A 15302-nucleotide genomic window follows, 5' to 3' on the forward strand; every position below is an offset into this window, starting at 1 on the left:
CTAAGTATAAGAAATTATTTTGCATTTTATGTTACACTTACTGTTACTTATTAATTTTTTTTTAAAGCTATCAATGATCGAACGAACGGACTAGTAATAATGGAAATGTAATTATATAACATTATTATGCTGTACAATTTTAATGGGCATAGATTTGTAAATCAGCCAAATGGTAATTTTATAATAAATAATTGACGAGATTGTACCTATAAAATATTAAAATTTATAGGTGCAAAATAAATAGAAATGTTTGGAACATTATTTTTTTATTATAAAATTTGATGTTGTATTTAGTACAAAAAGAAACTATATCACCCAAAATTCTTTGGGTTTGTAAGCTATTGCATACATTTGTAATCATCTACGTAATACAATATATAAGCAAAATAGTTGAATAATAAAACAAACAAAAAAATATGGTGAAGTATTTACTTTGTTTTTAAAACAAAACAATAGTACACAATTTATGAGCAAAAATATTGTACACATATTATTAAAAATTTCAAAAACGTTTGGTGATTTATCAATAATAGAAAAGGAGTAATTTATTACCAGATATACTTATTAAAAATGTTATTAAGTTTTTTCTTTATTAAAAATGATTTATACTCAGTTGTAGTAACATTTTCTGACCGGAGAACAGATTAGATTAAAAAATAAAAACTAATTCAGATATATATAATCCCAATTAGTCTATATGAAACATTTAAAACGATAACTTATTTCTATTGGGACTGGTTGTGATTTTGTGGAATTACTACAATGCAATAGACAATCATGTGATAATTTATAAAATACAGTCATGATTAAAAATAGCCTACAATATATCTAAATAATATTATGTAGACATTCTAGTATGTGTATTATTAATTATTATTCTTAATAAACACTGACGAGCACAATAAGGGATACAATATTTCAAGTCTTTCAAAGTTTATATTATTATTTCATTAAATTTATCACCATAAAGAAGCTCACAGTTTTCATATTCAAAATACTAAATTATATAGTGAAAATCTATATAAGTTATACATAGTAATAGTATATTTTACTAAAATTACTAACATACAATATTATAGGTATGGTCTTAACTATGCTATATATACATAACCTACCTACTACAAGTATTATAAATGTATATAGTAGTTGTATACAAATTAAAATCATATTTTTATATCTATATCACGAATTGAAAAAAAAATAGTAATAATAACATAATGAAATTAAAATGGCACCAGATTCTTCAAATTTAATTAACATTGCAAGTTTTCTCTTTATTTCATGTTTGTTTAATAGTCTACACAAAAAAAACAGATACTAGTTTGTTATAAATTGTGTTTTGTAAAATAATCAAATCAAAATTACAGCACTAGCTGGGTCAAATTTTATCTTGTATTGCTGTATATAATTAAATAAAAATTAACTTAAATTTCTAAGAGGAATGAAAATTTATTATTTAAGTAATTTATAAAAAACATACAAGATTACTTTGTCCACTTTCATAGAAAAAAATCATACAAATAAATAATAATAGATTGAAAATTTGATAGGTTGGTGGATTGTCTCGAAAAGCAATTGGAGGATCAGTAGACATAAATCTGTTTGAGCTGATCCCGTAATTCAGCAGGTATTTTATAGGCATCTTGTTGCTGTTGCTTTTTATGCACCAGCCTTCGCCATTTGCCTCGCAAGTTTTTGCGTATTCCTTTTCGGTGATCACCGTTTTCTTCGATGGGTATAGTGCACATTGTGTCCTAAATCAAAATAATCAATAAGTAAAATTAATAATTTAATTTTAAATGTAGAAATGTAGTAATAGGTACGATTATTAGTAATAGTATAAAACACTTTCTACTGTATTTTGAAATTCATTGTTCCCTTGAAATAATTTCCAAAACTATTGTGGGTCACCTGTGTATATTTTTAGTGTCTGTTATATTCTTACAAAACCACAACCAGTAGTTTGCAACAAACCATGTTTAACCTTCTACACACTATCCTTGCCTTGATGATACATTTTCTCCCACTTCCACACAGATAGGGAACATTTCTCGTTGTAGTAGAATACATTAATTATTGTTATTACTTTTTTATTATTTCTTGATCCTTGGTTGACATTTTAATAATATACACTCAATTTGATTAATTAATTTAATAATTGTTTAAAAGACAATATTATATTGTATTTTAATAAGATTGGTTACTGTAATGTACATTAAGTAAAGTAGATGTTTGTTTTTTTATGATAAACCTGATCTCACCTGATCAAAGTTGTACATCCTGTGAGGTGAATTGTACCCATTTGTACTCCTGGCTGCAGCGTTTTTGGCCGAGTATTGCCACAGGAAAGGCAAGGGTACAGGAGTCTCGCCCACTTCGCACGATACATTGGTAACAATTGTGGCCTCTAATGGCTGGGCATGTGGCAACTGGCAATCGACAACATTATTGTTGTTATTGTTGTTGACTACTGTAGGGGTGGTGGTGGTGGCTGAAGCAGCTGCTGTGGCAGCCGCTGCAGCAGTTTCCTCACGTTTCCTGAGCTTGCTGCGAACCAAACGAACGGTTAAGAATTTTGAACCGTTACTACCCACCATTTTCAAGCTATCCCTAAGCGTTCCTATACAATTAAAGCGCGCTTTGGTCTGCTCGATGGGTACACTAGCTGGCGTTTTTGGGTATGTGACGACACCTCCGAATGTAACCGTTTTAGCGGCACACATTTTTAAAATTGATATTACACTTAACAATCTGCCAAGTTACTCGACGTAAGCGCAATCCAACTTACTGTCGATATGTATCGATTGCCAAAATAATGATAGTGTAAATGTTTTTATTTCTTCTCAATTCTTTTAACGATTTAATATACATATAAATTTATAAATATTTATGTATTAATTTACCGCGCGAATATTTATATACTATGTTATATACATATATATGTATATATTTCTTGTATTTTATACGTTATTATATTTAAACGACTAGTTTCACTATCACAGCCTCGTGTTTAGCGCACGAATATACCGAACCCGCGGAATATTCGGCGTTACGTTATCTTAGAGGAAAATTTATAAAAAAAAAAAAAATAATAATATTATTTAAGTATATAACTAAAAAGTAATAATTAAATGTCAGTTAAGAAACAACGCGAACAAATTGTTGGTGCGTTTTTTGACGAGTTATTAACTGAACGGTTGGTGCATGGATTTCATCATTTTCCTGGACGTCCAAAGCGGCGGCCGCTGTAATAGGTATAAGTCGTATGCCGTGGACGACAACGACGACGGTAATTCGCGGCAACCGACGCACATTCGAAACAACAGTGTTCAACGAGACGGACAACTGGTGTTTGCGATTACGCTCGTGATACGCGTGTCGTCTCTAGCACACGATCACGATCACTGCGACGGCGGCGGCGGCGGCGGCGATACTCTCTATATGCCAGCGACGATTAGAAAACAGACTGGCGCGGGCGGCTCCGCATTAGCGACTGTACAGTGTACTGTGTACGCACGGGCTACGGCAATCGGCATATTACGTTGGCGGCTGGTGGTGCGAGCGAGAAGGAAGATTGGATGCCGCCGTTACTGCTATCGGTGCGGACTGCGGTGGGAGCGCCACTCCGAAGTCGTTGTCGCCACGTTGCCATGTTGGCCGGCGGACGGAACGACGCGACGTCGCTTCACCACGGTTACGCTATACACGTTTAAACCGCCAAAGGGTTAGGCCGGTACATAATACATTTACATTACCGACGCACCCCGTAGCCGTTATTTTGCAAATATTGCTCAATATTACTTACATAGTATCATATGCTGTAAGCAGCGGCAGTGGCGCCTAGGCCCTAGGATAGTGTATGCTCTAGTATGGATGATCAATTATGTGAACAATTTGCAACAATACACAATTTCAGAAAACATGATGATAGACTAGTGCCTCCAGATAGTGGTGTATTTAATGAGTAGAAAAAAAAAATAAACTCAACAAATGTTTGCATTTTAGCGTACAAGTTTTTGTGCATAGGTACCTAAAAAGAATTATTAACTGGATCGACTTTATTTCAAAGAAATCGGGTTATTGCCAATTCTGCATATTTTGGGCTTTTTTTTTAGAGGAAAGGCCGACTAAATCTATTTTTTTAAACATTCAGTATATTATCAATTGATTTGGGAGTGAATGGAGTATATCGTAAAAATCATCTAAACGGATCTTACAAGTTAACAAAAGCGACCGTCAAATCTACATTTTCATCTTTTTCGGTTGTATTGCTGTAAAATTATTTTTAGAACTAAATGGTTGTTTCGAACACAACTATATAGTACTGGTGACAACAATTATTGATATTACGATAAAATATATTATAATCTTATCGACCGTTGACTAATGCGACGATTATTGACACGTTTTTGTATAAACGAATAACCCATAGGGGTGTAGCTATATAGGCTGTGAAATGAGTACTAAAAACGTTGAGTAACAACGTCCACTTATAGAATTTTTAAAGTGCTCTTATTCCCAAAGTATCCAAGCAGTTATATTCACCAAATTCACTGTATATCCGTTGTCACTTCACACAATTCACGTACCACAGATGTAAATATCGTTTCTATGCATCTATATGCATCGGTAAATGGATATGGAAACCGCAATAAATGTGATTTTATATTCTTGACCTAACACACATCCAAGACAACTAAAGAAGGTATCAGGAACGTCTCTTCGTGTTTATTGTCAAATAATCTAATAGAAATAATAACGGTTGGCCTGTAAGTCAGTAACCCTGCTTATCCGTCGCATGCTAATGGAAACATTTTGAGTAAAACAGTGGTTCGTAAGTTCTCTATTAAACACCAATCGCAAGAGTACATTCTGTGCAAAAAAAAATATATACCGCTATTCATAAACGTGAGCAGAATTATACGACTTTCTCGGAATTAGAATGTAATCCAGTCAAACGACCTATTAAGTGCTCTCGAAATTAACTCTATTCTCGTTTCAGAGAACGGTGATAAAACATTAAAATTCATGCTCTATCTGGCACCGCAGATTCACACAGATCGTAATGTCACCCGGTCTCAACGAATTCATTTAATTATTGTAAATAACAGTAGTTACGCTGACCGCCATAAAAAACCGTAGTTAATTATTTTAAAAACTGGTTACTGTGATTTTAGTAATCCATTTTCGCTGGTAAAGAACTACTGAGCCGCTATATTTATTTGTACCAAAATAAATTCTTTTGAGTTCCAGAATACTAATATCTATTTAAGTTATGACCGATCGTGGAGCTGGATCAGTACTTGCGCAGAGTTTAATTGTAAGGTTTCGATTTCTATACTTTTGGCGATGTGTGGCGTACTTAAAGCCGTCATGTATAGAAGTGGCAGGTACGGAGTGTATTTTTACTCAGCTGTTTTTTAAGTGTATATTGCCCCGAACTGGACTCCAAAATTTGAAAACGAATTCTAGTGAGCAGACATGAACCAAAACGTAAATATGTAGGTACTGAGGCATTTGAAATAATCGGTTTGTTTAAAATATATTCGATTTATCATCTTGAAAAAAAAAATCAAAACCGACACTTTCTATTCGTATAATAACCGCTTGTAATCATACTGGCATAATAACACAATTATAATAACAAATAGGCATTGGAAATTGAAATTATAAACTAGTTTTTGTAAAAATAACTTTTTTGTTTTTATAAATAACAAAGTGCCAGTTTTTAACGAGAGCGTCCTATTATTTTGATACATATATAAATTATTTTTAAATAAGTTCATCTTTACAAAAATAGCCGACTAGCCGCGCCGAAATAAAACTAGTAGGACTAGGCGTTATCTATTTACTCGACCTCGTTAAACAAGGATTGTTTTTGGCGACGATTCATTTACATGTTTCTATTTAAATGGTATTGAAAAAAATAGACCATTCTAAACCCGTAAAGAATCGAAATGACCAATAAAAACAGTATCGCAAATTCAATAAATACACTTATTAAATTAGTCAACCCTGTTTCATCCTAACTCGGAGGACACAATTACTATAGCAAATTTCGTAGGAGTACATTCATAATTTCTAAACGCTAGGAGGCAAATCGGAATACAAATTTGCATTTCCATAGACTTGCAGTGTATGAGGTCTGTGACAATTTTAATATCAGTTTAAGATTGTAAAAATATACTTGCTCAGTACAAGTTAAAGTTGAAAAATTCCTTGGTGATATAATGGGAAGTTTAATGATGTTCTGATAATTAATTCGTTTAATGCGTATTTCTCATCCTGAACGGTCTTGGCTGAGACAGTCATAGGCTAAATATTCATCGTCACACGACATTGAACATTGGTTAAGACTAAAGAGTAAAAGAGTCGATAGTAAAACAGCCGTATGAGTATTATGCAGTGCAGGTATAGGTAAAATGGGTTTGTTATTATCAGTAACTGCGTTGTATAACGACTAATAATGGGGTAATTACACGTTCAATCGTTCTGACCAATAATATTACGTAGTAATGGTATAATATTGTTATTAACAAAGTGCAATATTATTATGCGGAACGCGAGATTGTTTTTAGTATTTACGGATAAACTCTCACAGGGCACAGAGATACGGTACTCGCGGTTTTCTTTGACCTCTATCGTTCTGGGGAGTCGGCTTAAAGTATATTTTTTTATACTATAAAAAAAAATTTAGCGGCCGACACGAGTAGCCGATAATGATGATAATAATAATAATTCATTTATTATTCATAATAAAGCGTGAAAAAAATAATGTGTTCCGTTTAAAGTTAGCTGAACGCGTTTCAACAAACAATGGACTTACGTGGATGTTTCATAATGATATATGATACAAAATAATAATTATTAACGTTTTTTTACCTTAACAAAACCTTCTTTCAACGAGAAAATAAAAAAATACTGAATTATTTCGTACGATGTACAATCCATGAACAAATGGTAGTAACGGATCGTAAAACGGCTATACACGATATTAAATTGGCGCCGAGAAAGTGCGCCAGCACGCAGACATGTACAACAAGCACACACGCAAAGTGTAATTAATACACTTCTTATTAAAATAAAAAATTATAACAATAATGTTATTATGCTAGCAGAACTCGACGGTTAAAAAAAACGTCGACCGGTTTTAACATAGGTACACCGTCGGCCATTAATTTAGAGTATCCGACGTTGGCGCCAGTAAATATACCTATACTCTCATTTACTGTAATATTGGGAGGAAGAAAGGAAAAAGGCAAATTTTTAGTTTTACTAGGAAACGTCCGATTGTTTTTTATTCTGTCGTCTACTAGAAATTGGATTACGAAATTAGCTATTAAAATACAAATAGGTAAGTTCTCTTTATAACAATCCTCTAATAAGGGCGTTTATTTAACCATATTTTAAGCCGAACAAATTCAAACAATAAAGCAGAGAACCTGGAAAACTATATTCATTTTATCATTAGGTGCCGACTGGTACTATTAAGTAGTAACTAGTAATTGGTTATTGTTATGAAACTTTTTGATTGCACAAATATAATCACAAATACTCGAGATTGGAAAATGAAAAGAATCTAGTGCAGTTTTTATCAAATAAAAATGATAAACCGGTAAATTGGAAGAAAGAAAAATATGAAATCGTTAGGAACAGAAAAACACAAGTATTGTAAAAATGTTATTTTTGTACAAAAAACTGTATATAATATCCACTAGTTAGAATGGCATCTTTACTAGGCGATTTATGAAAAATATATGAAAAATATAGTTTTATTTAAATAGCAAGAAATTAAATCATTTAAATAAAAATCGGTTTCCAACAAAAGCTAGTAAATAAGAAGCCAACGAACTCGGTATCTTTTTATAGAGTTGAAATCAACACTTTTAAGTAGTCGACATTTTGTAAGGCTTTACATAATTTTTTTGGTCTAAATTATATGTTGCGCGTGTTTCACGTGGACAGATAAAAAAATTATAGTTTCAAAATTATTAAAATTATCTTAAGTCTGTTAAACTTTTTATTCTTTTATACCTCAGAACAACAATTTAACATGGACATTTATAGTTTATACCAACTATATCAAAAGTTAAACGATGAATCAACAGACATTTGTTTAATTAACAGTTATTCCTTTAACATCATTTAGTAACCCGTGATGGGTCAATTAAATTTTAATAAACCATTAAATTTATCATTTTTTTTTTTGTGCAACCCGGCAAAAAGAGATCTAAAACCGGTTATAAGTTGATCTATCATTCACAGTTCACTGTCATTTGAAAATGGCCAATATCAGATTATCAGCGCAAACAACGACAAATAGAAATCATCAGCTGATTTCACTCGGTGTAACTGGTACGGTGCCTCTTTTTCCGTCGATAATGTCATCAATTATTGAATAAATATAATGTAAGCGTAATGGTTTTATTTTTCTATCGTCTCGGACGCACGCCATCGAGTAAACAAACAGGACATTTTCTTAACGAAAATAATTCAGTGCAAAAGAACATATATAAGTTATAGTTTATTTGTATAGGGTTGTTGCAGATAAAGAAGAGAGGCAAGTGCGGTTCGTGCAATCCCCTATGATGATAATAATGATGGAGGCACGTGGACAACAACGGAGGCGATAAACATTGTCACGGGGCAGAACGCGTGATACGACTTGCAAATTTTCGTTAACCCTATTCAAGTATAATATTATAACCACGACCCTTTGTTAAAAAAATAAATATTGTTTGTGCGATTAAACACGTGCGGTCGTTGCACAACAGGTTCCGCCGAGAAGGCTTCTGGGGTGAAGTCAGTTACTGGAACGATAGTCGTTTTAGCGAGTTGTCGTCACCGCCCCATATGGGGCCATATAATGAAAAGCCTCGCAAAATGTAATTCAAATTTTATTGTCAAAGCACGCACACACACTCAGGCTTACTTATAGGAAGACCTTTTCAATATAAGATCTTGTATATAACCATGTAAACACATTAAGTTGCATTAGCTGTTGTCGGCACTCGGCTGTTATTGAAAATCATACTTTGTCAGCCGTCACAGCAGCTCGTGTCGTTCCCTTTTTTTTTTTTTTTACTAAACCGACCAAGGTCCGCGTAACGTGTTTTGTTGTTGTTATTATATACGGTAATTATTGTATTATTTTATTGTTTTATAAAGATATTATTATTTATTATATTCCTCCATATAACCTCGCGTATACACAGAAAGCCGTGTTGCACGACAATGGTGGTTGTTGTTAAATAAAATAATAATAATCACAATATTATAATATGAAAATGCAAAATTGGGACGCTTGGCGCTTACGAGTGTTTTTTTAACGATAATATTCTTTACGCAATTTTTTTTTTGCCGCCGTTATTTACTTCTAGAGACGAACAAACATTACATTTTGTTTTTTAAACAGCGACGACGCGTTGGCACTGCGTGCAAATAACGGGTTAAGGTTGATTGGCCCGGCACACACGCTGAATTTCGGGCCGCACAAAAAAAAAATGTAATACTTATACAAAAAAGCACGACAGCTACCGCTCTGATTTTGGCGGGCACGGATTGCAATTGCACAAAGAGAAGGAGGAGGAGGAAGTGTTCGTGGAAGGCAAGGTCATCGGCTGGACGCCTCTGACAGACGTTATTATGGATGATAACGAGACCTCGATAGTGTTTTATTACTTCTGTTGACTTAAAAAAAAAAATACCCGACCTTTCACAATTTTGTCGATAACGACCAACCCTGAGCACGTCTTCAGCTATTCAATGAAAAAATACTACCCTCGGCTAACGTCATCCAACACACCGCACTGGGAAAAGTATACAATACAAAACATGACGAGACCTTTGACGACTTTGTATGGTGTGCCTCGTGTCCTATCGCCCCAACCGAGTTTTTTTAATAACAAAAAGTCGTATCTTCGCACATGCGCTTATTATCGTCGGACGTACCGATAAGACACGGTCCGAAAAATACATTAATAATAATTTATTAGATAGGTTCATTATACACTTCGTTAGAAAACCAATTTTCGACCGCGTGCTTTTTATTATTATGGCATGGTATAATTTTTAATACTTAGGAGGCCTGGTTCCGTTTCGCGTTGTAGTACTTACATTATTTGAACAGCCTCGTTGCTCTGCAACTCATCGAAACGGCATAGTGTATTATTAGAGAGGCCTATATATCCGTCGCCTGTATGTGTACACGTATAGATAGTAATGACGACAAAAGGCCGCGTGACAAAAATTCCGTTATATATAGTAGATTTCTTGTGTGCAAAACGTTTAGGCGAAATTATTCGAAGGTTTCGTTGTAAACGTAAAATGCGTGTATTGATTGGAGTTTAATGTGTTACCGATGTAGGTACGAAAATTCGTTAGTTATATAACTAAGACTGAATAAGTAGATCCTTCGATTAACTAGATCTGTAGGCTGTAACAGTGTGGCATGATTTTATTTTTTAGACAATGCGTTAACCCTACACTAGATAAATAAATTAAAACAAATTATTTTTCAGTGCCAAGTGGACAATGTGCTAAGAGAAGTGGAAATGCTAAGCATCAATAATCTTACTGAGTATCTTACAACTTAAGGATTAAAATAATTTTTGGGGGTGCTAATTTGTTTCGAAAGAATAGGTTTTAAACACACCCGAGCCTCTAAATTGCGCTTTAAATCAACGTATTAAAGTATGTAGGTAATATTAAATATAAGTAATGTAGGAATAACATATTATTGAGATAATAGTATTGTATCATGCTAGTGATATTTAGTGAGGAAGTGTGAGAAAAATGATCCTAATAGTATATATAGATAATACATCTCGAGTAATAAAGTACAATTTGGAGTAGATTTTTTTTGATAAAATATTAAATTACAATACGATTGCACAGCTTTTTCTCAAAATTTGTTTTTGGACATAGTTTTTGTTATTATCAAAGAGGTATAAACTAAATACAACTGTGACATATTATGTAGTAAAAGAGATATGCCAATGAAAGCAACTATCTAAATTCATACATTAACTGAATTTGTATACTTAAAAATACTGTGCAACATAGGACAATACTACGCATACTATAATAAAAGAAACTACAATAATTATAGTATTATAGATACAACTAAACGTGTGTGTTTAACAAACTCCGTCGGAGGAGATTACTTGAGTAAACACTGAATATTGTTGTGTCTGTTTCCGATACAAGTTGTGTAAACAACATCTAAAAGCCGGGTTTGTTGTTTTTCCGGATTCAAGAAAATCGGTCACGTCATTGTTTATCGCCGTGCGCCCGCCCACGCTTTTTGCCAAAATTATTTTGTTCGGACCAAATTCCAAATGGTTACCGAATTACATCCACTTAAAAAGAAACCCTCTACATTTGTACATTTGACCTAGCTATTTACACCACACGGGTTCTACGGCGTGTCCATCTCAATCAAATCCGCCGGTGCGTTAAATACATCTGCGTTGTTCACCATTGCGTGAGTTTTATATTTTCATAATATGCACAAACGTTGTTTGGCCGATTCTTTATTTTTTTGCACAAACCATTGCGTCACAGCGCCTTAATTTACACTTCGAGCCTGACGGTCAAGTATAATACTAAATGTTGCACTGTTGTGCAGACCGGATGTGGGCAAATTTTATGACGACAAACAGTTGGAAAACGTCGGCGTTACTTTTGTTTACGTCGAAAATTCACTTTGCACACCTACAACCGAAACCGTAACTCTTGTACTCTTGTATATAATATTGTTATGTGTTTGGGAAGACATCAAGCGCGGTAATGGCTGTCGCCGTCCCTTTGACACGGGCAAACAAGCGGGACGGGTTCCAAAAAAATAAAATAAAAACAGGGAGACAGTGGCGGGTGTCCAATTTTCCGGGTCATCGTTGACGTCAGAGGCCTTTTATTTTCCGAAGGTCCGATTATTTTTAATGAGTTATATAGCGGGTATTATTCGACCAAGTCGCCGACGACGGTTTGTCTGCTTCTTGTGTGCCCTCTGCAGCCGTATATTATTGTGTGTATTTGTTTGGTGGCACCAAACCGCCGGTTAGAAATTAATATTACACAGTCCGTCGTCCGACCGTCACCGATATTTTTGTACGCCAGTTCAAAAATAATATAACAAATCGGTAGCCAGAACGACCACAAAACTCTACCGTTACATTATAATATTATAATAATTTAACGCTTACAGCTATCCGAGAATATTCTTCCGAGAAACGAAACTCTTCATAAAATCAAAACCACATGAATAACCCGGCAGCGGGATAGTGTAATCAACCTGCGTGGAGTCTCTAAAGACGACAGAATTAGCCGAAAATTAATTATTTGTTTTTAATTCCGCTGAAGCGTTCCGCCCAAAAGATCTATCCACGTACCAGAGTGAGGTATCGCTAATTTGTGTTGGCCGACATTCTTTCTATATATACTTAGAGATTTAAATGTCACTGAACAAATGACAAGCAAAGAACTCGATAGCGACTTCGTTGGCGATAGTCATTGAAGTATGGTCAAGGGTTAATATAGGGCGTTTACAAAAAGTATTGAATCCACCGATATGAGTTCCCTAAGTTTTTACATCAGTTAAACACGGTTAGTCTGAACTGAAGATAATAAATATGGTGATGCGTTTATGAAAATATAAATTCGTTTGTGGTGACTAAAAGTGTGTAGCGTGATTAAATGGTCTTCAGAATAAAGGTAAAAGGCGTAATGAGGTTGGCATTAGGCGGTCATGTATTTAGAACTGCCAGCCAATGGAAATAGTACATCAAGTGAGTTACTTTATTTGATAACATCAGGAATAAGACCAAAGTCTTATATAGCATTTTATATTATAGGCTAACTAAAATAGTTTGAGTACGTCTAAAGAAGAAAATAAAGGATAGAAAGTGATGAAGTTATCGAGAAACAATAAATGTAGAGAGAGAAAGGCCCAAGAAAGAGTGGGTGCAGATTATTGAAGAATACGCGGGAATTAATGGAGCCAGAGAGCGGAGAAGGGAGAGAAAGCTAGAGGGGTGAAAATAATGGTGTATTTATTGGCTTTGTTGATGTATAACGTGAATAATATGAAAGCCAGTTTTTAATAAAATATAATAATAATATCCTGTTGTTTTTACAATATTTCTATGGTTTAGTTACGAAAAATATAAACTGAGTTGATAAATTTAGAAATGATAATTTCAGTAATTTATTTCCCACCTATATATTTTAGCTTTTTTTTGCCTGGCATTAATGTTATTACTTATTACCATCCGGTATTCATGGTTATGGACATTGGCTTGAACACAATGGTTGTGGTCACCTTGTATATTATCTATGACATGACAACAACCTACATATTATCCGAAACGAATGCGGAACGATGCTTATATACAGAAAGGATTAAACAATAACGTTTTATCATATTCATATATTATATTATATATTATACCGGTGGCTTGTGTAGTGCTTAGTCAAAGACAGACGGTCATACGTCTGATGCAGTTTTTTAGAAATCCTGTATCTATATTATATAGTGTCTCTTTCTCTACGGCATAATAGTCTTATACAACACACACTCAATATAATAACAACAGTAGTTAATTATTATTATTGTAATCAAGACTGTCTCGAAAGTTTAATGTTTGTGTAAAAACGGTGAGACAATAATTGACACCTCAGTGGTGAAAAGATCTCGAGTAGGTTTTAAGGTTCCATATTATTATCGTATACTTTTACAAAACTCTTACGACGAAAACAGCAATGCGAAAATGAGTTACTTTTGAGTACACAATAAACGGTGTTGTTATTTTTGATTTTTTTTTCTCAAAAAGAACAACCAAAACGGTCGTTGTAAACATTTGATAACCACACACGAAGTTTAGGCATGGTACGCCAATCAGTAAAACTTAAAACGTAAGCGCTCGCGTATTATCTAAAAACATTTCTTGTGCGTGTGTTTAATAATTTGTGTCGGTGTGTGCGTTTACCTACGCGCGTGACTAATTATTTAGAAGTAAAAAAAAAATAATAATAAAAAGCACACACACATGTAGAATAGCTTTGCAAAATAAAATGTGTACGTTTAAGCCGAAAGCGGTTTGCTTTTGTCGAACGTTTTGCATGATGATAACAATAAATTGTCGAACTAATCGATATACACATTACACACAAAAAAAAAACATTACCACCACACAACTGTATGAACGTCATACAGCCAGACCGTACGTGGCGATATAAATATTCAATAATAAGTAAAATAACAATACCAAAACCAATAAATTGGTGCAAATAAAAAAAAAATGATGAATTGAAGAATTATATCCGTTTACTGTCGGTACACAACGCGAAGCTTTTACAGCCGAGCAGAGTACATTCTGTAAAGTAATTTTCGATGTTCGTTCTCCTTTTATTGGCGAGAATAACGCGTTGGCCTCGGTCGACGTGGGTCAAAACAAATTTCCTTCGTCACACGGTAGCTTACATAAGTGTAGACCACAATTTTTTTAAAATCTACATAGTTATTATAAAACTAAACCTCTAACCAGTGGAATACAATTACCATACATATAGAAATGGTAATATAGATATGTATATACACCATATAGTTAAATTTAAATAATTTAAGCGTGTATCACTAAAATGAAACAATGATTACAGAGAGACGCGTGGACTCGATGGCAATGGACCAGACGGCACGACGTTCGGCTAGACTTGGCATACGACCCAAAAGCTGAGACATGGCGTTTTATTATTCAATGTTTGTTTTTTATTGCCGTACTTTGTGAATGTCATGTCGTCTTTACCCATTTCGTCGTTTTTATTTTCTATACTGGGTTCCATTAGCGTTAAAAAAAACTATTTTTGTACACTCTCAGAACGTGGAACCATTTCGGTCACCCAGAGAAAAGACAAAAAAAATGTTAAACAAAGAAAATGGATTTGCAGGCGCGACATGACATTCCGAAAGGATCAACCGAAAGGACGCCTGCACCTTGGGTCACGCCTAATTAAATCTTAATCCTTCAATATGATTATATGAAAGAAAAAGAACAAACAGGTATTATCTGGCGATCATGCATAAGGTTTGTGGAGGACCACGTGGCTCTTTTGTCGAATGATAATTAAAATATCAGCTCATGAAGAAGTCATTCGTGTGATATCGGCCCCTCTTTTTGGGTATCATAAAAGAATTTTGCTATAATACAACGTTATAATTGATTTTTCAGAAGTCGTTGTTTGCAAATAATCGTCGTATAGCAATGTCACATCAGAACAACACAAAATGACGTCGTGTAAACCAA

General features: G+C 34.0%; 1 protein-coding gene across 3 annotated transcripts in view; it reads right to left on the bottom strand.

The window, feature by feature from the left end:
* Positions 1–413: 413 nt before the first annotated feature.
* The window catches only part of LOC126837902 (uncharacterized), a 114810-nt gene continuing 99921 nt past the window's right edge, over positions 414–15302 (bottom strand). For 2 of the 3 annotated variants that reach the window (XM_050571880.1, XM_050571882.1), the window contains 2 exons: positions 2262–2547; positions 414–1754 (listed from right to left, as the gene is read on the bottom strand). In XM_050571880.1, the coding sequence (XP_050427837.1) occupies positions 1584–1754; positions 2262–2547 (457 nt within the window). In that variant the 3' untranslated portion in view covers positions 414–1583. The remainder of the gene's footprint in view (positions 1755–2261; positions 2548–15302) is intronic. The other variant, XM_050571881.1, reaches the window with a different exon arrangement.

This window comes from Adelges cooleyi, unplaced genomic scaffold (genome assembly GCF_023614345.1).
Source record: "Adelges cooleyi isolate 19-005CV unplaced genomic scaffold, UGA_ACOO_1.1 ACOO_flye_CR_arks_rails_tigmint_CR_PRNA_30, whole genome shotgun sequence".
Classification (NCBI taxonomy): domain Eukaryota; kingdom Metazoa; phylum Arthropoda; class Insecta; order Hemiptera; family Adelgidae; genus Adelges; species Adelges cooleyi.